Genomic DNA, 25,626 nt, shown 5'->3' with positions numbered 1-25,626 from the left:
TATCAGTCTTACCCCAAACTCTGTAGCTCTGCTGCTGGATCTCTCCCTTTCCAGGAGTCCTTTCTGCGATGCTGCATGTCTCTGTTGCTTCTCTGGTTCAGGTCTTATCTGTCCTGGCTCTGTGCCACTGTTTCTCTGGTCAGTGCCGGCTGCTGCTCTGCGCCCATGGAGAAAAACATCTCCCATCATAACTACAGACACTTAGTCCAGTCTAAGACTGTTCCAGGTCTCTGTAGCCTTCCCCCAGCCAGGGGCTGGGAGGCCCCAGAGGGCCCAAGGGGCTCCGAGCCCCTTCCTCGTGGCTCACAACATGGCCACCTCTCCACAACCAACAACCAAAACTACCACTCATCTCTTCCGGTGCTTGTGATATGTTTACATTTTTGCCGGAGTGCCTATTGGGCAAAACTTCAAAACATCCAGGGGTTTCCACCCCTTGGGGTCTACCACTTTTCAGCCTCTGGGGGAAAAACCAAGGTCCAAACCACCACACTGCTATATGGTAAAATAAAAGGTTTTGAAAAGCTAAAGTGAGATGTTACACATACTGACAACAGAAAATAACTTGGGTCAGATATTGCTAATGAAAGAGAATAATTGTTTCTGCTGATAGCCAGTTTGTATTTGTTACATTTTGGTAATTGTTTAGCACTTAAGTAAAAAGAAATTAATACAAAGGAAGATTATTTAAAAGAGAAATGATATTTTATTTTCCTAGAATTCATGACTTGGAATGAAGACTGAATGCGTTTGTAGGTGAAGAACTTCTAGTCACATTCTGACAGTGTTATCATTTCAATTATGTGTCATTTTTCTAATCAAATATGAACCAGATCATGTTATCTTGTACTGTTAAGGTTAGAAAAGTGCCTGATGCAAGTTAGAAAATTTAAAAAATGCAAAATACTTGAAAAACCTAAAGGAAAATGTAATACTTGAAATAGAATCATGTATTTGAACTCTTTAAAGTCGTGAACTATCTTTTTGAATCATAATTTGTATGATGTGGGATTGGATAAATTTGAAAACAAAATTATTTGATTGTAGACAGTCAGAAATAATTCAAGGAACTTTTAAAATCGGTTACAGTTTTGCCCAGCTATTCAACAAATGAAATATAAGGAAGTGGAGAGGGGAAGTAGGAAATACAACATTTATTTAATTATTTGTTTAACACCTTGTAGGTGTAAATCCCTGCAATATATCTCCTGTGTGCTTAAGTATATCATCCTTTTGTAACCTTTTCACCACAATTTCTGAAACTGTCTAGTTTAGTCATTCCAAACAAATGAGAAACCTTAAATTTTCATTTAATTTTGGAAAATAAGCTCACCTGATGATAATAGTCCTATGAATGTCATTTAAGCAGAGAAATATATATAAATAATTATTGTAAAATATGTTGTATTTTTATATGTTACTGAAAGATTAGGAGTTCCAGAAAAAGAAACTAAGGCAGCATGCATCATAGTAATTGAGACCATTCATAAACTTACCAAGATAGCAAGTTTATGCTTGTGCTACATGTTTACAAACTGAAGAAGAGAAAAATCTGACTTTCTGTTGCGCTCCCTCTAAACCACAGAAATGTGAGGGATCTAATTCAGTTTCCTAAAGTCCAGCCTTGACTCCTGTAACAAAGCAAGCTTCTTTCTAATTTTACAGTTAGAGTAGTTGCTAAGCCATGCTAAACTCATGGGCAAAGTCTGAATGCATGTAATTGAGCATATAAGAAAAATCAGCACCAACATGACCAGCATTTTGTAACTTCCTCACTTGTTAATCTTCTAAAGCAGCACAATTGCATTAGAAAGGTACAATTGAGATGAGTATTTCCTTTCACTGTGTTCCTTCCTATCTCAACTAACTCCCTAGCAGAGATGTTATTTGTTTCCATGACCTAAATCAGACCTTGCTCAATATCTATATAATGGGCTGAAAGACCAAGATATACTTTAGTAAAGGAAATGAACCTGGGGCTGTAAGCAAAAATGCTGATGTCCTAGTGAGCTGCTTGGTTGGATTATTCCTGACAGAAAGATATTCTGTTTGAGGTGTCTCTCTATCTATTCTTAAAGTTGCACATTTTCTGCCTTCTGTTGTCCTAGAATTTTACCTGATGCAAGCCATATCCTTCTGTCTGGGCCAAGACAAGCTCTTCAGCTGTCTGAAGCTCTTCAGTCTGCTACTATTTTATACATAAGAACATGTGAAGTTACGTTATTGTCTTGGCAGTATGTGTAGCTTTCCAGAGGAATGTTTCAGGTTGTTTCTGTTGGTTTCCTAGAACAAAGTTAGAGTTTTCGGAGATACAAATTTTGCTCAGAGCTCTTAGAGAGTGGATTTCAAAATAATCATTAATTAACAAATCTCACTGCCTTTTAAAGCACACTTGCTGGACTAATGAATCTACACAATATAAGGTTATTTATTGTGAAGGTTGGTCTGGAGTGCATAGATTACTTGCATTTACTGATAAACAGTTGCAGCTCTTCAATGACTAGAACCTTGTCCCTAAAGGCATGAACGTTATATATTTGCAATATGCATTGTATATAAACAGAATACTTTTAAAGGCTAGAAGGCATCACTAAGCTCGTATAATCCGACCCTCATAACACAACTCTAGTAATCCACAGTAAGTCTTGCGCTGGACCTCATCATCCAGCCTGGAATAAAAACTTCAACTAAGACTAATCAAATGTGTCCCTTAATAAATATCCCAGTAGTTAGTTAACATTCTTGTGGTTATTTCTTGTAGGTTGAACCTATCTAATATTAGTTGGGTCCTTCTAATTGTTAGATTCCTCAACACATCTCTCAACATGGATTCAGTAACAACACCCTAATGTTAAGCGATTGTGATGAGAAGATGGCAGGAGGGTTAAAATATAAGTAAGAAACAAAGGAAGAAATTAGTAGTCAGCTCAGGCACATTGCATCACATCAGTGCTTTGCGCTTAAGTGGTCTGCTTAAATTTGAACACATTTTCTGGCCTTAAAAAAGTGGTGACTTGTTGATGAGTACCTATTTAGATCAGAGACTCATTTCTTTCCAGTTCTCCCTAATATGACAAGATTGCTTCAAGTACCAGTTAGGTCTCCCAACAGATATTATAGCAAAGGAATGCAAATTTGCTTTGGAATATTGAGTGTACAGTGAAATGATCTAGTCGGTGCATAGCTAACCTGAATAAACCTTCTTTTCACCCTTTCTGGAGCTGAAGTTGATACTCAAGATAGTGAATGCCCTCAGCTAGTGCTCTTGGAAATCATTGAGTAGGCATGTCTGTGCAAACTCATAATACAAGACAGTAGTGAAACTCCTCTGTTCCTGCTGGTCCAGTCTGAGGCCCTCTTGAACAGAAAGTACAAACTGTGCTAAATAAAATGTGTGGTTGTTTTTTGATATGCACAAATGTTAATTAATGTTTAGGTTGTGGTCTATTTTACCTTTCCAAGTGTCTGGTGAATTTTGCATTATTTACTCTGAAAAATATTAATTATTGTTTACTGGCTCACAGTTAAGCATGATGCATTTGCCAGCTTGTGTAGCACACAAAAAATAAAGAAGACATTTACTATGGTTCTGCAGCTCTCCTCCCAACATACAAGGTTCAATAACTGTAAAAATATTTTCTTTAGAGAATCAGGAAGAAATTTTTTATGATGAGGGTGGGGAAACACTGTAAGAAGTTGCCCAAAGAGTTGGTGGATGCCCCATCCCTGAGGCTTATTTAAGATCAGGTTGGATGGGGCTCTGAGCTACCTGGTTTAGTTGAAGATATCCCTGGCATGGCAGAGGGGTTGAACTAGATGACCTTTAAAGGTCTCTTCCAACCGAAATCATCTTATGATTCTAAGAAGTAGCTCATAGATATATATTAATAAATGATGGAAAGTTTTAAAAACTTCAGTAAATGACACAGACTGATTTAGAAAGTGGAGACTGAGCTTCAGCAAAGAGATACTACGAAGCCTCAACTATCATTTCCTTTCTTGTTTCATGTGTGGATCATTTTTTTAAATTTTCTTTTCACTTTTATTAGAGCTGGTGCCACTTCTGTGGTAACAGGTCCAGCCTGATACAAATATGCTTTAATAGAAAACCGGCAAGGTGTTCAGATATTCCCAATTCATAAATAAAACTTAAATACTTCATATAGCATTTTTCTTTTGAAATTGAGCTGTCTGCAAAGAGTAAGGGTAATCATGGATGAAGATATTTCAAATGGAAAGGCTTATTACCTTACCTCAGTGCACAATAACTTTCTTTTAGAATGCTGACCTGGAAATAGTGCTCTAATTTCAAATGTTGCCTCTTAGCTAAATTATTAACTGGAAGGCTGTCTCTCCTCCACCTTCCTGTGTTGCCTGTTGCTGTTTCAAGTATTTAAATTCTTTGAAGTAATATTTTTTGGAAAGAATTTTACTCAAGTAGAAAAGGCATTAAGAGAAAGCTATTTATTAAGCAAAAAATGAATGCCTTTTTATGTCTTTGTAGACTATTTGACTAATTCCCCCTTTAGGGATGGTGGGTTGTATATGGATCTTGGTTTAAAATGAGACACTTCTGTAAATAAAAGAAAGACAGCATAGACAAACAATATAGAGGAAACCTGCCAGGTTTTTTTTTTGCAGATGCTGTCTCATTTTCCATAGTTGCCAGCTTTTTTTTTTTTTACCGCCCCGCAGTGGTTCCCTGAAAAGACCCGATTCACTGTGTTAGTATCTGGGCATTTCATTATTCCATATACTTAAAATCTAACATGGATTCCTGTTGTGCTTTTGAGTAGTCATGACTCTGAGCTGAAACTACCATCTGTTCTGCAATATTAAACAATGCAATTGGCTTATTAACAAAGGAATTACATGCAGATTAACCATATTATCAATGTTCACACTTATGATAAAGACCTGGGAGCAAACTTGAGATTGAAGATGGTGAAATCAGACATCAGAGTGGCCAAAGGATTTCCTCTAATTATTTTTTAAAAAACTAATAAAACTGTAGCTGTGTATGCTTCCCATTTACAGGTGGTAGTTTAGAATGAAGACCAGCTAATGCTAACCACATTTTGTCTGGGAGCTAAGTGTACTAAGGTTATGAGTTTATATGACTGTTTTTTATTTTTGAAAGTTATTTATATTTTTAATGCAGAATTTCCCAAATATTATTCTTTCTCAGATTTTAATGGCAGTAACACAAGCAGTGTCTTTCTAGTATCAAGAATACATGGTAATGCACAGTGGAGTTTTATTAATAATTAACCTACTGATTTATGTTTTTTTGGGGGACCTCTGTGATTTCAAGAAGAATTTTTAATTTATTTGGATTATGTGAAAGATTTTTTTAGCTGTGTGGTAAATATTCTCAATTTAATTATCCATTAATTTCTTCTAAGAAAAGAAGATTAATAGGCACAACATTTCATAGCTGTCAGATGTAGCTCGTATAAAGGATAACTCTCTTATTTTAAGTAGTTTTGTAACCATTTTAGGTGGTATCTAAGTGATTTAGCTATATCTGGTTGGCTCTATATAAAGTATTTTAGTGTTGTGTGGCAAGTGGTAGTCATTTTAGGAACAGTCTTAAACTAAAAAATGTTGCTGGCCTTTATTTGTCAACCTTTCAGGAGCAAGACTTAAATGGAAGGCAGAGAATGAACACCTACACTGCTGCTATTACATGTTTATTTCCAAAAATACTTTTAAAAATCTGTCAATGCCTTAAGAATTCACATTCTGTTTAAGTTGAAGCTGTTTTTTACTTGATGCTTTGTCAATACATTGATGCTCTTCAGGAGTCACATTTTTCTCAGCTGAAAACTCAATTGCCTTATAGATGATTTTGTAGTTGGCATTAAATGTTCCATGAAGCAGAGCAATGAAAATGAAAGCAAGCACATCATACTTTAATAAATGCAATGACAGTCCATGTAGTGGTCTGAGGCTTCAAAAATAACCTGTGACTAATCAGTTTATGACCACATTGTTGTTCTCTGAAATCCCCAGCAAGATTGTTCGTGAGGTACTCTGAAATGTGTCTTGTTGGTTTCCAAAGTGTGACCATTTGTGGTTTATTTCTATATGTACCTTTCTGTGCCCTGTTCTTTTACTGCTGAAAGTGGTTCTAAAAATGTCAGGAAGGGCTGTGAGAAGCAGTGCAGAGAACCCCTCTCTGTGGGCCTGCGCAAAAAATTGGCAACAAGGAAGGGGAAAGGACAGTACCTTCTGTGATCCTTTCCTTTTCTCTTTATCTTTTGCCAAATATATTACGTTCTGGGGGAGAAAGGACATGAGCAGAAGTATGTCAGGCTTGCAGTGATAAACATAATGTGTTTCATGGTTATATTTTAAATAGTACTTTTGATTTTTAGTAAGCTGGTTTTAAACTGCTCTGCAATTACATGTCAAGTTAGAGTTCCTTAGTTTCACACAAATAGAATGAAACGCTTTTCTTCTTTAATAAATTATTTTCTTGCTTTTTTTTCTTGTGTATTGTGATAGTATATTGAAGAAAAATGTGATAGAGTTCAGCTGAGCAGAGCATTTTCCAAAAATTATATAACCCCTAAACCGAGTGTTGCCCTTTTACTAAGTAAAAGGATTTATGACAGATATAAAGTCTTGCTACTTAAAACCTTCCAATAAATGGCACTTATCATGCTAGTGATGAGCTAGTTGATTTTTTGGTTTATTTGGTTAGTTGATTGGTTTTGTGTGTTTCGTTGCTTTTCCTTGGGAGGTTGTGTTTCTTGTATGGTTTGAGTCTTCCAGTTTGAGCCCGTCAAAGCTAAATTAAATCACAGAGTTGCTGAATGATTCTCCTGTAGATAATTTGCAAACCTGGCTTGTCTGTGTTTTTACTGGAAGCTATACTAATGAAAAGAGAAGAAGCAATGCTAGCAGCAAGGAGAACAATTGCTGCTACATTTGGGTCACAGACACTGGTCTGGAAACTGCAGCCAAAGGCCACCTATTCTGGAGCACTGATCTGAGGAAGCCTCTGTCACTTTCTCTTTATCCTGACTTGACCCATGAAGCCTGTGCTGTTTCTTTCCACTTCTTGAGCTTCTATATCTTTCCGGAGAGATCTCACCATCAAATATAGTCCAGCTTTTCTGCTGGTAGGAAACTTCCTGTATACTTAGCTTGCTGCACAAGCACGTTTTACTAATTACAGATAATGCAAACTTGCTCTGCAGCTATATAATGAGGCAAAAGAAGATATGAAAATAGAAAGACTAAGGTTTTTGTGCTTAGCTGAAGGTCCGCGATACCCATTTCTGAACATCATGAATTTTTAAGGAGTTACTGACTTGTGTACGAAATCTAACTGCATTTCAAGTAATGTCTTTAGTCTTGTCCAAATACAAAATTATAAAAGAATACATAGCTTTTATTGCATCAATAAATCCATCACTTTTAGATGACAGAAGTGTGAAACTGAGGTCCTGTTCACTTTTGATCATTCAAAATGCCATAGATCTGCTGAAACAAAACAAGGATAAAAACTCAGTGTTCGGACCAATACATGGAACAAGCATTTATAATAAATACTCCATTATTTAAGGTTTTTGTCTCGTAAAATACTTTAAGGATTTTCTTGATTAAAAGGCAAGAATTATTTAATCTCATATGGTCTGGTTCTCAGAAGTAAGGAGACATAAACTCTCGAGTTAAGTGCCTTGCATTTATCTCTATTTCTCAAAAGAATAATGCTTGCTTTCTGCGCCTTTGGCTCATGTAACACATGGCTGCTTTGTGTAGAAGTACTTGTAGAATGATCTAGATACAAGACATATTACATTCCTGTACTGTGAGAGGTTTTTTTCCTTGAGAAGTCCAATTGAATCTGAAAAACTTGACCTGAAAAGACTGCTCAGGGACTTTTTTTTATCTTTAAGCAGCAAGGTATTTTTTTATTCAATGTTGGGAGCAAGCCAGCTCACGCAGGACAAACTTGCTCAACTTGAAAGTGCAAAAGCAAGTTATTTTATACACTTTAGATACATGGTTACATCATTTATTATACATATTAATATGTAGGCTAGTCTGTGGGCGGAGTCTTTCCAGACATGCGCAGTCTTCTCCTGCTGTGGGGGTCTTCTCCTCAAGCTTTCATCCCTCTGGTGGTCACCATGGACGTCTTCCTCAATTTGACCTCTTCAGCTGGGTGACTTGAATTCTTCAAGCTTGCGAAATCCTGGCTCTAGGCCTTCTAGGTCTTACTCAAACGTCTAGTTTACCTAATTTATTACTGTGTGTGTACTACTCCTGTTCTTTCTATAATAAGGCCTTTGGTTCAGTGAGCAGAACAGAACATGATATTAACCAGTGCTCCTAAAACGTTCTTCTAGCAAAACAGGTATTGGGGTTTCTTAACAGGCCAAGATATCTCAGTTAACTCTTTTAGGCCTGACTCCTGTTTCAGTTCCCCCCTTTTCTTTTGACTTTTGAATTCTTTCGTCAAGTTTCAAGGGCAAAGAGTTTTGGTAGATTTTTATCATTGCCCACATTATCTGCATTATTTTGACTATGGTACTCAATCTGTATCACAGCCAAACATTTAAGAGGGATAGCAGAATTATAGTTACTACTATATGTATATATATAGTTACTACCATATGTACTACTAGGACTAACATTGAATATATCAAATAGTGAAACATTTGTGTTGATGTGGGGGAATACCCTGCAAAGATGTCCCACCAATGATGTTCTCCTACTTGCTCTACCTTTGTGTTTTATTTGCCTCTTGCACCATCTTTTCTATATCCAGGTGTTCAAACATCTTTTGGAAAGACTTATATCTTTCCCTATTCGTATCCCTATCATGATACAACAAATAATCATTTTCAATTAATTGCTCAGTAGTTATTGGAATTGTATAGTTAAAATCACAGCCTATTATTTTAGTAAAATTACAAACACAAAAATTAGTATCATTCACTACTTCATGACAAGTATCTATGGTAAAATTAACACAAAAGGTTCTAACACATGCACATCCATTTCCTACGTAATAGACTTGTGATTGGGTTTTAGTATGGGGAAGCATCTCAAAGGTACACGCGCTATCTTCAGTATCTAAGCATAAATCTTCATTTCCTACTACAGCATTTTCACAGATATATCCTAACTGTCCTTTAGGAATACACGCCTCAGTGTTGACTGACTGCCACTTTTTCTTGGTGTGATCGTAACTTGCCCAAACATTGTGACCTATGGGTCTGATAATTATGTTTTGGTGTATGGCTCTGTTGTGGTTTGAAGCTGGCTCCCTGCCAAATTTCCAAACCTCAGCACAAGAACTTCCTGCACCTCCTGAACCAAGAGAAAAGAAAAAAAACCAAGAGAACTGAAATGAGAGAGAGACAGTTAAAGCAATATATAAAAATATATTTACACTTATATTACAGTTATATATAACTGAAATATATATACAATTTGAAAAGGAAAAGGGAAAGGGGAAGGGAAAAAAGGAACAAAACCAAAATAAACTATACACAATCAATAGCCCAAGATCTAGCAACTAAAAGAATTAGCAAAAGAATATCTTACTACTCTCCTTGGGACAACAGAAAGTCATGCTGGAACAACTGCCAGCAACCTCCATCTCCCAAGGTCAACAAGGCCTTACCAGGCCTCACTCCCCAGCACAACAGACTCAACAGCAGGGAAACCTGCACCTCCAAAGCCGCCAGAAGGAAAGAGAGGTCGAAGGCCTTTTCTCCTTTCTTCCTATACCCCAGCTTACGTAAAAATCATAGGGAATACCAGATCAATCTGGGCACTTCCTTGGTTACAAACTGGTCACCAGGGAAGGCCTAGACTAAACTACCACAGGCTTCTAATGTCAAGATAGGAAAGATGGCCTTTTCTTTGGCTGCACTGATAGTGAGTACATAAGCTTTAATTTGTTCATGTTGAGGATTGTAAGTGGAGTTTACTAACTGCCACCACGCTTAGTAATTTTTCTCAAATTGTGTAGTGGAACTGTTTCTAGCTATTATTTCTCTTATCTCTTTTGGCAGTATTCCTGAAGTTCCTTCTCTTAATATTCCTGCAGCTATAGATTGTACCCATTGAGTTTGGATACATTGAATCGCAAGTGCTAACCTTTTATGGATGCTACCAGCACAGTTGGCAATATTGGTAGAATCTTCCGCAGTGTGGTTAGCTACTAATGTCAACAATCTGACTGCCAATGATTGTGTTTCTGCCAAAGTGAGTAAAGATGATCTTAAAGGGACTTTGAGTTTTCCCAAATTAGAAGTGATGGCACTTAGTTTATTCACTAACACTTCTTGGTCTATGGTGTTTATTACACCTAATCCTGTGCCAAACCATGCATTCCAGCCCTTAAGACTTTGCTGAATATAGGGCTGACAGTCTTTTTTGTATGTGATATGTTTACTTGAATGTTTATTTGAACTCTTTTCAGTGAATATGTGGGATCTAGCAGTAGCTTCTGCTCATTTGATTGTCTAATTATGCAAGGTCCAGCAAAAGTTAAATTGTGGACACTCTCACAGGTTAAACAAGGAGTTGTAGAGCTGGCGGTGGCCTTAGTCAATGGGGTGGTAGGAGATTTGGTAGTTGGAATACTTGATGAAGCATTAATTATAAATCTGGTTATATTTCCTTCCCTGAATGTCCACTGACACATCAGAGAAACTGATTTATCTAGAGTGAAGGTGTGCCAACATTGATAAGAATCAGATGCATGTCCACTAATTACATTTCCGTAGTCATACGGGTAGGTAAGAAATACTTTCACAAAGTCCCGTACAGTAATGTCAATTTTGGATGACCATCTAATCTGTGAAGGTGGTTTATACGCTTTGCATCCAGCTCGAGTTTGTTCTCCAGTTTTTCCTATTAAAACATTTGCATCGTATGGGGTACCAGGATTTTGCCAGTTAGTCAGTACCCTTGTTCCTTGGAGGACTATAACAGATGCATTGTATTGGTTCATTTGGACTGGCTGAGGCGGAAGATCTGGTTGTAAATAAAATAATAGACCAGAGACCCCATTATAGGTCTGAGACCGTAATGAGTTCTGGGCAAGGGTTTGATCTAGCACCAATGTCCTTATCAGTCCAAAAGTCAGCATTGAGAAGGCTTGAGAGTAGATGATTTGTCTCCCGAGGTCCATGCTTCCTCTGGAGCTCTCTTGACTTGAGAGTAGTGGATCCACGTGGGTTTCTCTTTCACCCAGATTGCTGTGAAGGTTGTCATCAGCACGTGGTAGGGTCCATCCCACTTATCTCGTAGTGGTTCTCCTGAAAGATTCTTAATATATACCCAATCACCAGAGTTGAATGGATGCAATTTACAATCAACTTGTTTGGGTTGGTGTTCTAACACCACTATAGCATTTTTCTGCAGTTGTTTCCCTATAGCCATAACATAATCGTAGACATACTGATTACTGATTTGATCTACAGCTTCACTATTCACAGTTTGCATCATGTAGGGTCTGCCCAATAGAATTTCAAATGGACTCAGTTTCTCTTTTGATCTCGGCTTGACCCTTAGCCTGATTAAAGCAATAGGAAAGCTTGATACCAACTAAAATTTGTTTCTTGACATATTTTAGCAATTTGTTCCTTAATGAGGTGATTCATCTTTTCTACTTGCCCACTTGCTTGTGGTCTGTAGGGCATATGCAGTTGCCAATTGATTTTTAGTGCTTTACTTATTGCTTGTACAATTCATGCACAAAAGTGTGAACCTCTATCTGAAGAGATGCTCTTAGGCATTCCAAACCGTGGTATAATCTCATTCAACAAGACTTTAACCACTCCTTTTGATTTGTTTGTCCTACATGGGAAAGCTTCAGGCCATCCAGAAAATGTGTCAGGCAAAACTAAGAGATAAGAGAACCTCCCCCTTTTCTTGGGAGCTCAGGGAAATTAATTTGCCAAATTTCACCTGGGAAATGCCCTTTGCTTATTGCCCTTTGGTGTATTTTTGTTCCAGTATTTCAGACAAAGTTCATATTGGGATGTGACTTGCTCTATTGTGGTAAATAAATTTGGTCCTGCTACTCTGGTCCTTAAATGCTAATAGAGTGAGTCTAAGCACCAATAGTTTTATCATGTTTTACTTTTACAAATTGCCACACAAATTTTTCTAATAGTATTAACTGACCTGCTTTTAGTTAACCTCACCCACTGTCTAAGAGCTTACCTTCATTTTCATGTATCCACTTGTAATCTGTTTCTTGATATTCTACCTGTTGATCTGTGTCTAGTTCTTCTAGCACTAAAGCTGCTACTGGTAGTTCTTTACTTCTTGCATCAGCTAATTCAGCTTCTGCATCAGCTTTTCTGTTTCCTATTTCCAGGACAGTGTTACCTTTCAGGTGTCCTTGGCAGTGCATAATTGCCACCTGAGAGGGGAGTTGTACAGCTTCTAGTAATCGTAGAGTTTCTTCAGCATATTTCACAACTTTTTCTTGAAGAATTAAAAGTCCTCTTTCTTTCCAAATTGCTCCATGAGTGTGAACTATGCCAAAGGTATATTTGGAGTCAGTCCAGGTGTTAATTTGTTTTCCTTCTGCCAATCCTAAAGCTCGAATGAGAGCTATCAGTTCTGCTTTCTGGACTGAGGTTCCTGAGGGCAAAGGATTTGATTTGATTACCTCAGTAGTGGTGGTCGCAGCATACCCAGCCATCTTCACACCTTGCATTATGAAACTGATGCCATCAGTAAACCAATCTTCTGCATCCAGGGGTGGTTCTTCTTTAAGGTCCAGGCAGCTGGAGTACACCGCTTCTATGGTTTCCAGGCAGTCATGCACGACAGGTGCAGCCGAGATTCTTCCTTCTAGGAATGAAGCTGGGTTAACAATGTTAGTCCCCTGAATGGTTATGTCATCTGATTCAGCCAGGATTACCTGATATTTCAGAAACTGGGAGAGTGACAGCCAATGATTTCCTTTCTGTTCCAGTACCGTAGATACTGTGTGGGACACTAACACAGTCATTTTCTGTCCCATTGTAAATTTCCTGGCTTCTTCTCTATTTATGATCATTGTTGCTACGGCCCTTAGGCAGGTGGGCCATCCTTTGCTAACTTTGTCCAATTGCTTGGAGAAGTAGGCTACTGCTCTTTTGTACGGTGCTAGTTGCTGAGCCAGGACCCCTAGAGCCATTCTTTGTCGTTCATGCGAGAACAACCAAAAGGGCTTCGTTATGTCAGGCAATCTCAACGCCAGAGTCCTTATGAGTTCTCACCTCAGTTGTTTGAAGGCTCCAGTCAATTGAATTTGAGTGTAGTCAATCATAAAACTAGTTTATAAGATTGCCATGGAGTCTTTATTGTGACAACATTTTAATCAACCTTGGATGTTTCAAGAATGAATCTTCTCATTCAAATGACAATTAAATCTGGATAATCATTTAGTTCCGGACTATGCAGGTAATCGAGTTTGATCAAAGTGATTACTTCAAATTTTGTATTCATGTAAACCATTTTGAATTATAAATAGAGAAAGGGAGAATATATTGGGATGTTGTTAAAAGATTTCATGTGTATAAAATTTTTTTATAATCTTCAAAGGGTTTCCAATTAACTGCATAAGGCTGAAACTGAATCAGTATCGAATTGTTTTATACAGTGCATTAAATCTTCTTTCAATAAAAAAACCTGTCATGCATGTTAGAGATTTTATTTTCCGCAACTTTAAGTTTGTGCAATATTTTCTGCTCTTTGGGGTAAACAAAAAGCAGTTTGTTTCAGAAGTTCTTATTTGTTTGCTGACATTTAGTAAGGCTGCAAGCAGTTCAATTAAAAACATATTGAGCCATACAGGATATCTCTATTATCTCTTCTCTTCTGTGAGGCATGAGTGGTTCATGTCTTATATTACCACTTAGATACTGAGTTTTTTTAAATAAAAGTGGAATTTTGGCATTTATTACTCAAAGATAGAAGTTCTTATATCTCTTTATACTCAAATTTATCTGCAAAACAAACAGAGTGGGATGAAGACTTGATTTAACATGCCTCATGTTAGAAAGATTATCTTTTGCACTTTTTCAGTCTCAGTGCACTGTCTGGTTTGGGGTTTTAATTTGACTATTATCTTAGTAGGTTCACAAGTTGCTCAACATTTTATAGACCTGCACTACAATGTTGGTCTTCTAAGACACTAAGACATTTTTTAATGTGTGACATCTTACAGGTGTGTTTCACCCATTTCTTTCAGCATAACAGTTCTACTTCAACTCATTAATTTGTTCTCTTTTATTTTCTGGGTTTGATCTATCTGTTGTTACAGTTACAGTTCTAAGGAAATGTTTAACAACTCCATTATTAATTTCTGAATTTTTGGCTTATTTTTGTCACAGGCACTTGAAATGTACCAAGCTGAGAGATACAGATAGGCTTTCCCATTTGTTTTTGATAGACTCCATCAGATTAACATCTTTACAATAGGTGAATATGTGTCTCTTTTGCTATTCTCAGGGTGGCACATAGCTAATTTATCTCTTCATTTTAATAATGAGAAAATTCTTACAAAGAGAGAAGATCAAACATAGATGCAGTCTCACGAAGAATATTAAAAGTTTCTTCAAAGACAAATATCAAATCCTCAGTGCATTCTCTTCTTCACTCTTTGAGCAAGCAGACCTCTTTTTCTAGGAAGAAAAAACATGATATATTCCAAAAGCCTTTCAGATGAACTGAACAAATGTAATGACTTGCCATTCCCAGTATTTTCTACCTCTCTCCCTCCCTCTGCTATATTACTTAGATGCTGTCTCACCAATAATCTTAGAGAGAGCATTTTTACAGTACGGTCTCTTTAGATTCAAATAGCTTACTGTGTAGTATGACATTTATTTTATCAGTCTAAATTGTATAGAATGTCCCTGCAACATTTATATTAACACACGCTTTTTCCTTTTAACCAGTATATTCAATTATTCTTCTTATTCTATTTCATGTTAGCTCCTAAGAAGAAATAAAAATAAATTACTTCACTTCTGCTCCAAGAAATAACTTTTTGATGATGATATACATGTTTATCCTTTCGCTTTTTTTTTCTAGACAGATCTTGATAGAAATGGAAAATATACTATAATTATAGCCAATACTCTGGTATATTAAAATAAAGCAGGATAATTTTTTGTTTCTTCTATAGAGACAAAGCATTTGCAGTTGAAATTTAGCAGTTATTTTTATAGTCTATACATTTAAATGGATGGCATTTATGTTTTGATCTTCTGTGCATTGTAAAGCTGTATACATTGTAGGAAAACAAACACTTATAACTTGGAATGTAAAAAGGGTCCTATTCTATTACCCATGTTTATTGTTCCTTTGAAGTGAAAATATGTGAAAAGCATGAATATATTTGTAGTTTTCTACATGATGCAGCTTATTCAGTTTACAGGCGACAATTTATGCTAAACAAATATATCAAAAGCATTTTAATACAAGAACATTACTTCGCTGTAATGTTGTTCCTGAACTGGAAGTTGCTGGAGTCTCAGAGATTATGCAAGGAGAACATCACCTATGCTCTTACAGTGTTCTTCTGCTCTTCCATGGGCATCCAGTGTTTGTCACTGTGAAAAACAAATAGATAAGGTTATGTGGACTTTTAATCTGATAATTTTGACCACTATATTGGTTTGTTTAGTTACAGCCATGATTTAAAAAAAACCCACAAAACCAAAGTGTGGATAAATAACCTTATGCAAAAGTTTTCATGCTAACTCTATTTATAATTGGCATTCATAGTTTCTTCCCTAATATCTTCCCTTACCATAAGATGAAGGATACAGTTAAATGTCAGACTCTGGATTTCAGTGAGGCAGCATAAAGTGTTACCACCCTTTCTTACAGTTACCACACCACTGGCTGTGGTAAGGAGTTCCATAGTAGTATCTCCTTCCTCCTCTTAGGACAAGATAAAACAACTGGCACAACTTTCAGTACTGACTCACAGTGATTGATTTTACTTTGCCCCAGACTGGTAATGTTTATCTTTCTTAGAGTTTTGTGAATTCGACCTATCTGCTGCATCTAAAAGCTCTAGATGTAGAAGAGTCCTCCACTCCAAGAGTGTGTGTCTGTCCCTGCCATAAACACCCTTCCCAGGAGCTTGGCTTTCTCTTCTCCTTGTCAGAACCTTTAACACCATCTCACATTCAGGGTAGAATGGTTGTCTGTCCAACCCCATGATAGTAGCAATCAGTATAACCTCTGTCTGTGCGTGTCCCTGAGAAAGTAATTTTGACTGGCATTTCCTTTGACTGATGACAGATAGGTTGCTAGATAAAGGCCTTGTGTACAAACAGAAATGAATTAATTTAATTAAAGCAGGTCAGACGTTTTAAGCAACTTCTATATACATGCTCTGGGTTCCTTAGCTTAACTAAGCTCCTTTTCTAGATGACCTTTGTAAATCTTGATTTAAATTTAATCATGGGCAGACAGAGGAATTACCTGAAATTAAATACTTTTGTTTAAATTAATGACTTAAAACGTCTTCAATAAGTCAATGTGAGGACCAAAACTGGCTATTGATTGGACACAACCCATATTTTTCTCGGTTAAGATAAAGATACAATAGTAATGGTCAGGCTGTGTTATACAATGAGCTATAAAGTACTCTAGGAAGACCTACATCTGCATTTTCATGCAGAGTTATTTTTCTGAATGAGACTTACATTAATAAGCATCCATCTTTAAATAATTTCTAGTCTTGCATCTTGCCTGAACTCTGTCCATAATCCTTTGATTGTGGTGCTATTAGTGTTTCTAGATCAGTTACTGATGCCCAGGAGAAGCTTTTGGTATAAAGTGGGGAAGCTAGCCTGATTAGAAAACTGTATGGTGACAATGATCTTTATTTCAAACAAAAATATCTTTTGTGATGTAAAGTGAAAGAAGTATAATGTAACAGCTGAAAAAAAAAAGGAAGTAATGAAGAAAGACTAAACATTTCAGTCGTATTTTATTTTTACAGGAGCATCTTCAGGGCCAGGGGTCATTGTTTTATTTTGGTAGGAAGAGTGAGGGTGGTCTGCTTTGGGCTTTTGGATGGCGTTGGATGTTTTTTAGGGATTTTTAGACTTGCAAATCTGGAGTGGGTTTACTTTTACTGCCAAATCATGTGTGTCCATGCATCTTTTTAATATTTTCAGATCTGGTATCATGTTCAGATGTTTAAAGATTAGGACGTGGAAAAAAGGAAATATATTCTCAACTATAACACATGCATCTTGGGGGAGAAGCTCATCTGAGCCAATCCCATGGCAGAGGAGAAATAAAAGAATGAATAAAATATTTAGAGTTGCCTGAAAAAACAAGGTGAATGAATGTATCTTACTCATCTCCATCAAGATTTCTATTTTGAGCCGTAACTGGTTAGTGCCCTTGGTGTAGCAGCTACCTTTCTATTCAGTAAGAGGACAGAGAACCATCTCTTTGTCCTACAGACACTCAATCAGTGGATGCCACTGCCTTACAGATCTGCCTGCAGAACAGACTAACTAAAAGATCAATTGTAGAAGCTGAAAGATTACTTCAACTACCAAATAAATGAAGGGGCTAGTGCTTTTAAGAAAAGGCAGGAGAAAGCAGCAGAGCACAGGTCTAGAAAGATATGGGTATAGCAAATAACATTTGTAATATGATCCTGGAGTAAGCACAGAGTACTAAATAAAGAGGTGGAGAAGGTTTCCAGCTCCTTTTTATAGTTGGGAGTTAGATCTCTAAGGAAAGGTGCTGAGTTTTACTTATTTCTGATGAGCTAAAAGAAGAGAATTTCTCACTTCGCCCACCTGCAAGAATAGTTGGGACTGCATAAGACATAAAAACCCCTCACACTCTTATAAAGCTTTTCTTTTTTTATCAATGATATAATTTGTGAATTTTTGGGCATGAATTCCTTGCAAATGCTGTAGTCTTACTTTGCAAAGGCTGTACTCATAGTTTGCAAATAGAAAATTGGATATTTATAAAAATTGTTTGCAACATTTTTGTCATTAAATGTGTCATCAAATCACTTATTAACACTTCTAAGAAGTGGCATTTTGGATAAGCGTATCAGTATGCATTCAAGATGTTGTGATAGTTTTTGTCAGAGGAGGAAAGAAATAGTTTTTTCCACTTTTCCCTGATGTGTTATAAACTATTTTCTAATCTTTTACCACCCTCTGTTCTACCTGTAGTAACACTTGCTGCACTTTGTATGTGATAATACTTCTAATTCCAATGCTACAAAATCCCTGAAGATCCTCTAAAAGAGGACATTGTAATAAAAGGAGGACAAATAATAAAAATGTTTTTGTTTTGTTTTCTTTGTTAATCATGCACTGTACACAGCAAAGCTCTGTCTTTGAATTGTTTATGTATTTTTGGCTCATTTAATCTCAGCAGAGAATTGTCGTGATTGACTGACTCAAACCCGTGGATCCAAGAGAAGGTGCAAAAAACCTTTTCTCTATTCACTTCTAATTTCTCAAAAATAATTAATTAATCTATATTGTTTTTCATAGCACAGATTGAACATAGGTGCAAGGGTAGATGTTTCTAGTGTCATTCAGTCATGCTGATACAAGAACAGTGAAGAAACTTGATTTTGAATGAGAGCTACTAGCTGTCATTAAAATTTAGCAGTTCTAAGAGCCTGTCCTGCTACACAGCTGTAAGCCAGATGTGAAAAGGAAGCTTTGGTAGGTCCCAGACAGAAGTTTACTATGAAGCAAGTGAAATTAAACAAGTTAGTGAATACAAATGATAAAAGTATTCAGTGCTTAAAGGAAAATTTGTGAAATCCTTACCATTGAGGTCGGGGTTTACATGTCTAATTCTTGTCTGGTTTTGCCTATTATTTTTTTTCTGTGTGGGAGGAATACTACAAGATGCTAACTGTTGGTCAGATTCTTGATGATTTTGTTACAACGTTTTGGTATGAAAAGCTACGATACAGCTCAGATGGGCAGTAAATATTGGGATTTACTCAAGAAAGTGGAAATGGAGGGCAAGTCCTTGAAGCTGATAAAAAAAGGGAAAGTAAGAGAACAACAAAACCAAACCAATGAACTTGAAGAAGCCAGACTTCAGACTTCAGAGTAGTTAGAAAGTTGGTAGATGAAAATTTCTTGTAACACAAATTCAGGAAAAATTAAGCTATGACAGTGTAACAAAGTGGGAACAGCAGCAAAGACACAAACCAATAGCAGATTTAGTGAATGGCAACATGAAAAGAAATGAAACTATTTTTATTGTCCCCAAAATGTCAGTCATCACATAAGAATGCTGCAGTATAAAGTGATGTTGCAGAGGAAAGGAAGATGGAGCATTTAGTAGGAATGGACACATGATATTTATACACGGGAGAAGTTATTCTCTGTGCTTTAAACATAAATGACAATGTTGAAACCAGTTTACTGTGAGCTTTTCTATGTAGTTTGGTTGTTTCAGTACTAATATATACATATTCATATACATTTAAAGGTCAGAAATAGTTATTTTTTAAGGAATGCTTTTCTTGAACTAAGTATGCATATATTTTGAAACCTGTCCATAAACACCAGCAGTTAGAGAATGTTTCCTTTTGGTTGCAATTTCTTCTTTGAGGTTTTTTCTTTTTCTTTATTGTGCATAATAGAACTGAATTAAAATTTACTGCTTTAAGTAATTTCTTGAATTACAGGACTTGTGAAGAAAATAGACAATCTTCCCCCTCAATTTCTAATTTCAAGTTGTCAAGACAGTATTACGCTTCTAGTTTTCAATATTACCTTCCGATACTATCTGGTTGGTGCATGGTTATATGTTGAGGAGAATGAGAGAGAGAAACAAAGAGAGAAAGACCTTTTCCTCTGTATAGGGGTTCATGTTTCATGTACTGCAGTTTATATACTGAAGAAGTGTCATTTTTTATACCTTTTGTTTTTAACTTATTAACATGGTGACTTTATAGCCTAGGAAGAAATTAATGTATTATAAATATTTTTGTCTCAATTGTTAAAGTGAATATGCCACATAAATGGTGTGGTTTGTGACAGAAGTAGCATAGCGAAAGAATTTTGAGCAATCCTTAGTTCTGAGGATTTTAAATCTAAGTATACAAAATTATCGATTCAGGAGTTCTGATCAATGCAGATTCTCTTATCTAGTTGGGAAAACATTTTCTTTTGGATGAGATGGTATCAGATGCTTTCTCACCTTCATGTGTTTTGCTTGAGCTGCGAATTAAATTCCTTCTGGATGTAAGTATTGCTGATTTTTATGACCTCTCTTTAAGTGCTTCGTGAAGTTATAGTCACGCAAACTATCTTAGTCATAATCTAATTAAATAGTAAGAAAACTGTTTTTGCATTTCAGAATTCGGTCTCCCATTCATCATAAATATAGCCAAATGTGTGTATTTTTGCACAGGCAAATATATGTGTGGATATCTATATATGAAAACATGTAAAAATATGACATGTCTCACAGACTTGTTCCCAGAGTGAGCTCTCAAAAAATAAAGCAGTAGGGTTCAAAACTAGCTTTTGATAAAAACTATGTATTCTAGTGGTTTACTTGGCAATCCAATTAAATAAAAATCAACTGCAGATGTTTGTTACACTGGCTGGGCTAGCAATTTAATGCTAGATAATGTAAAAAATAGGCATGTAGAATTAGTTTTGTAAGATGATGATGTTTTATTGCTGGACATGAAGACTGTTCAGAAAGACAGAATTATTACTGCCCTGTGCATGTAATAGTTCCTATAACAGTGGTTTGTAACAGTCTTTGAAATAAAGGTTGATGTTTTAGGAGAAACTTAAAGAAAGAAAAAATCTTATTATTTTGATTAGTGGAAACCAAAAAAATCCACCACCTAACTCCAAAACATTATTGCTTGAAAACAAAAGATATTGCAGAAATTAATATGAAAACCTAAACTTGCAGATTTAAAGTTCAATTTTGCAATTGTACCAGGATGATTTTATGCAGTACTGAGGAGCAGACATCTGATGAATAATGTTAAATATGTACAATTATGCTTGTTTACTTTCTAAAGACCCACTTAGGTTAGTAGAATTAGAAAACAAATGTGGGTCTGTGCCTGATGTAGATGTACTGACGTAATTTTCTACTATTTCATTATTCAGACATCAAATGATATAGCTTTGGCAACTTTGACCACAACTGTGCTTGCATTTCTTATGTACAGTTCTGCGGTATTTCATATTCATCCTAATTCTAAAGAATTTACCAAGACAAACTCATGCCATTTCTCTCATCTGGGAAAAACGCACGCTTCTGAAATGTCAAGGACACACTAAATGGCATGTTCTTTGTTCACCAGACATGCAGTGCACCAGGTGGTAAAGTCCTGGCTAAGTGGGTCAGGCCTTGCAGTCTCTGTGTAATCATTCTGATTATTGCTATTAGCCACAGTTCAGATGGTAACATAATCCGTTCAAAAGAATAAAATTGCAGAAATACTGGCACCATCATCTATGTGTGCATAATAATAATTATATTACGTTTGTTGTAACTGCATTCTGCTATTTACCTTTCTTTATCTCATGTTCCACGTTTTGTTTCATTTTTCCTAATTTTTTTTTACTCTTTGTACAGTTACAATTTAGCAGTATCTCTACTGTCAAATCTGAGGAAGAACTTTAGGACCTCAAACTATCCAAGGAAGAACTTTAGGACCTAGGTAAATAATAGGTCTTATTACTCTTTTAATAGGGTCTATGTATAGGCCTAAAGTGCTGATCCTTAAGTCTTTTATTCCCTGCTGATATCTATGGAGGTATCTAAATTTCACAAGTGTCACTCTGTAAAATTGCTACTGGTGCATTGGACTGTAAACAGGCACCAATGAAGAATTTGTCTATTAACGCTCTTCATGACTAGATTTTCATATGGAGCACTGCTCTGGTATTTTGCCCATGGGGATTAATCTAATAATCATTCTATGGTTATGGCCTGGCAAACATGTTCTTGTGCAGTAAACTGGTGGATGTATGTATTCTGAATAGCAGTTTCTTTCTAAAATTAAAAAGCATATTCTTAGAATTGTAGAATCAGAGAATATGTGAGTTGGAAGGGACCCATCAGGATCATCCAGTCCAACTCCTGGCCCTGTGAAGGATACTCCAAGAAGTACACCATGGATTATTTGAGCATTATCCGAATGCTTCTTGATATCAGACAGGCTTGATGCTGTGACCACTTCCACTTCCCTAGGTAGTCTGTTCCAGTGCTCAGCCACCCTCTAGATGAAAAACCTTCTCCTCATATCCAGCCTAAACATCCCCTGACTCAGTTTCATGCCATTTCCTTGAGTCCTGCCACTAGAGTGAAGTACTTCCTAGAGTGAAGTACTTGCCCCTTTGCTTTGCCTTGTGAGGATGTTGGAGACTGCAATGAGTTCTCCCCTGAGTCTTCTTTTCTTTGGGCTGAACAAACCAAGTGACCTCCGCTGCTCCTCATATGGCTTCCCCTTCAAACCATTCACCATCCTCATGGCTCTCTGTTGGATGATCTCTAATAGCTTAATGTCTTTTTTATATTTCAGTGCCCAAAACTGCACACAATATTCAAGGCAAGGCTGCACCAGTGCAGACAGAGAGGGACAATCCCCTCCCTCGACTGGCTGGAAATGCTTTGCCCAATGCCTACCCTGGCACAGTTGGCCCTCCTGGCTGCCAGGGCACTGCTGACACATATTCAACTTGCGTTTGACCAGGACCCCCAGATCATTTTCCACAGTGCTGCTCTCCAACCTTTTGTTCCGCAGTCTGTCTGTACATCTGGGGTTGCCCCATCCCAGGTGCAGAATCTGGCACCTGGCCTTGTTAAGCTTCCTACAGTTGGTGACTGCCCATCTCTCTAATTTTTCAAGGTCTCTCTGCAGGGCCTCTTTGCTCTTGAAGGTCCTCCCAATTTAGTGTCATCGGCAAAGTTGGTATTCCTGTGAGTCCTGGGTCCAACTTTTTAATGAAGACTCTGAAGAGAATTGGGCTGAGGATAGAGCCCTCTGGAACTCTCCTGCAACTGGACACCAGCCTGATGTTACCCCATTCACTATAACTCTTTGTGCTCAACCTCTGAGCCCGTTGCTCACCCACTGGGTAACACAATTATTCAGCTGTATGTTGGACATTACGTCCAGCAGGATACTGTGAGAGACAGTATCAAAAGATTTACTGAAATCCAAAAAGATTAAATCTACTGACTTTCTCAGATCAATTGGGTGGGATACCCTGTCACAGAAGAAAATCAGGTTCGACAAGCAGGACTTTTCCCTCATGAAGCCATGACCAATGACTCCAGGAGTAGAATCTTTTCCTGCCCTTCTTGAAAATCAGGACAACATTCACCAGCTTCCAGTCAGCCGGGACTTTGCTGGATTCCCAAGACCATTCAAAAATCATTGAGAGAGGTTTTGCATTGACATCAGCAGCTCTTTGAGGATTCTTGGACCAATCTCTTCAGGACCTATAGACTTGTAGGGATCCACCTGGAGCAGCAGATCCTGTGCAATTTCAGGGTTGGCTGGGAGTTGGTCATTCTCACAGTCATGGTCCTTTTTATTTTTTAAATAATGAAGATAACTAGAAAAGACCACAGGGTCTTATATTTGAGAAAAAATAGCATTCTCCATGTTAATCCAAAGGTCGAGGTCCAAGGTCCAAATGTCAAAGGTCCTTAAACCAGAGGAAAGGTTTTAGTATCTAGGAGATGCACTGTCTCAAATTAACTCAAGTTCTAATTTTTTTCCCCTTGTTTAACATGGTTGGCTACTTAGTTGCAGATCATATCTTCACTTTAATTGTGTTTAAGAAGTATTTTCCAATGCTGAAATTAAAAACCTTGAAGTGCTCTTGCAAATTAATACAGCATGCATTTTGTTAATACCCTTTCCTTCTTCCATAACAAATAGGCAAGTTGTGGGCTTCTTTTAGCTTTAATTTCTGTGATGGCTTTGAGTTCTCATGACATCTGTGATTATTTTGGTATACCTTATACATGGAATTGTTTTCACTTTCTTCCCTGAATCAAAGCTCTGAAAGAAGCAATCAGGATTTTTGATTAAGAAATACAGCACAGCTGAGTCCTCTGTACATTTCTCAATTGCTCTATTTCTTCTGCCAGAAGAGGGAGAAAAATATGATCAAATAAAACACTTTGTAGCCTTTCCAGGCTGTGTAGAGATAAAGATTCAGATTAATTTTTCTGTATCTAAAATCAGATGCTTGTCCTGAAGTTTGTTGTGACCACAGAGAAATGTTATCTGCAGTACTGGAGACGATAAAAGTTCTGATTACATGAAACTAGTGCTAGCTGTATCTATGAAAGCTGCTGTCTAGCTGAAGATAAAGAGTTAGGAAAATTCAAAATTGTAGACTAGACTTTGGACATAGACATAAATTTCTTCTTGGATTTCCCATTTGCAGTTGGTTGTGGTCTGGTTTTTTGTTTTGTTTTTCTCTTCCCTTTTCTTTTGCACTTCATCCAAATACTTCTAATCTGATTACATTTTTTTTTTAACAGCAAATATATTTTATCTATGCTGTGAAGATTCTTGTGTTTCTGTTTTGATCATATTAACTCCTCTTCTACAAGGAAGCTGTCTTCTATTGACGGACAATAAACACATTAAACAGTATATTAAATTTGCTTTGTATAGTATAGTAGTATTATTACAATTATGTATATTTTTAAAGTATTCATCAGTAGGTAAAAGAAATTGATTTTGAAATCTAATCTCCTTTGATTAAATTCAGCCAAAGGAAGAATGACATAAACTTGTATTTTATACACCTTCTCAGTCTAATATCATATAATAATATAATCTTTCAAATTTAGGTCTGTCAAACTTAAGGACAGCTCAGTTTTAGTCACCTGAAGTAATTCCAGAGTAACATGCTTCTTGTTGCTTGTATAATTAAATAAATGACATAAAATTATCAAAATATAGTTGTGTATCTTGTTTTGGAGAAGCCAATGTTTTGTCATTAATACATTTACATTTTGAGTTCACAAATTGGAGATTAGCAATTTGACCCTGACTGTCACTAGCATTTGACAGGAATAAAATCAGGAGGTTTATCTGGAGCCAACACATCCAAGATTTTGTGTAGACTACAAGGTTTCCTAACTATGTATTCCACTATTAGACAAAATAGCATTAAAATCATAGCCAACGTAGTTTGTTGTTCCCTTAGTTTATATTTGCCGGCTTTGATTTTACGGCATTATTTCTGTAGCAAAATTCTGTCCAAACATGAGATAGAAAATTATAATACATAGAGGTTTTATTTCTAGGTTTTAGAAAATCTCTTCATCTGTTCCCAGCCCTCACCTCTATGAAGATCTTACTTGTAAACACCTGCCTTAAATGGCACAACTGTTAGCCTTGCATAACAAGTTACAAGGGTTTGTCACTTGTATCACACACCTCTCCCTAAACAGTATGCAGTGTGTTACGTGTTTTGACACAGAGCCAGGTTCTGAGTTCCAGTGCCTTGCTACTTCAGTCTGAACCTGTTTCTCTGGAAATGCCCTGAAATGATAACAGCAAAAGTCTGAGCAGCTTGGGGGTGAAGGGATTAATTTTTAACAAACTTGAACTGTAAA

General features: G+C 36.7%; 3 protein-coding genes across 4 annotated transcripts in view; 1 reads left to right on the top strand and 2 right to left on the bottom strand.

The window, feature by feature from the left end:
* LOC108495471 (cAMP-specific 3',5'-cyclic phosphodiesterase 4D-like) overlaps nucleotides 1-25,626 on the top strand; it is a 187,522-nt gene that overhangs the window by 68,427 nt on the left and 93,469 nt on the right. The window contains exon 1 of one of the 2 annotated variants that reach the window (XM_017811180.1): nucleotides 9,813-9,903. The exons of the other annotated variant lie outside the window; for it this stretch is intronic. The gene's annotated coding sequence lies outside the window, so the exon portion shown is untranslated. Of the gene's footprint in view, nucleotides 1-9,812; nucleotides 9,904-25,626 lie in introns of those variants that run through there. 2 annotated transcript variants of the gene reach the window in all.
* LOC108495470 lies at nucleotides 8,031-9,646 on the bottom strand. Its single transcript, XM_017811179.1, has 2 exons — nucleotides 9,568-9,646; nucleotides 8,031-9,330 (listed from the first exon to the last, which is right to left on the bottom strand). The coding sequence occupies exons 1-2, from the start codon at nucleotides 9,620-9,622 to the stop codon at nucleotides 8,738-8,740; spliced, it is 648 nt and encodes a 215-aa protein (XP_017666668.1). The 5' UTR covers nucleotides 9,623-9,646; the 3' UTR covers nucleotides 8,031-8,737.
* LOC108495421 lies at nucleotides 11,084-13,168 on the bottom strand. The gene is made up of 2 exons (XM_017811095.1): nucleotides 12,202-13,168; nucleotides 11,084-11,291 (listed from the first exon to the last, which is right to left on the bottom strand). The coding sequence occupies exons 1-2, from the start codon at nucleotides 13,166-13,168 to the stop codon at nucleotides 11,116-11,118; spliced, it is 1,143 nt and encodes a 380-aa protein (XP_017666584.1). The 3' UTR covers nucleotides 11,084-11,115.

The sequence above is a fragment of the Lepidothrix coronata genome, unplaced genomic scaffold, assembly GCF_001604755.1.
Source record: "Lepidothrix coronata isolate B3197 unplaced genomic scaffold, Lepidothrix_coronata-1.0 Scaffold31, whole genome shotgun sequence".
Lineage (NCBI taxonomy): Eukaryota > Metazoa > Chordata > Aves > Passeriformes > Pipridae > Lepidothrix > Lepidothrix coronata.
This window is presented reverse-complemented; position numbering and strand designations above follow the sequence as displayed.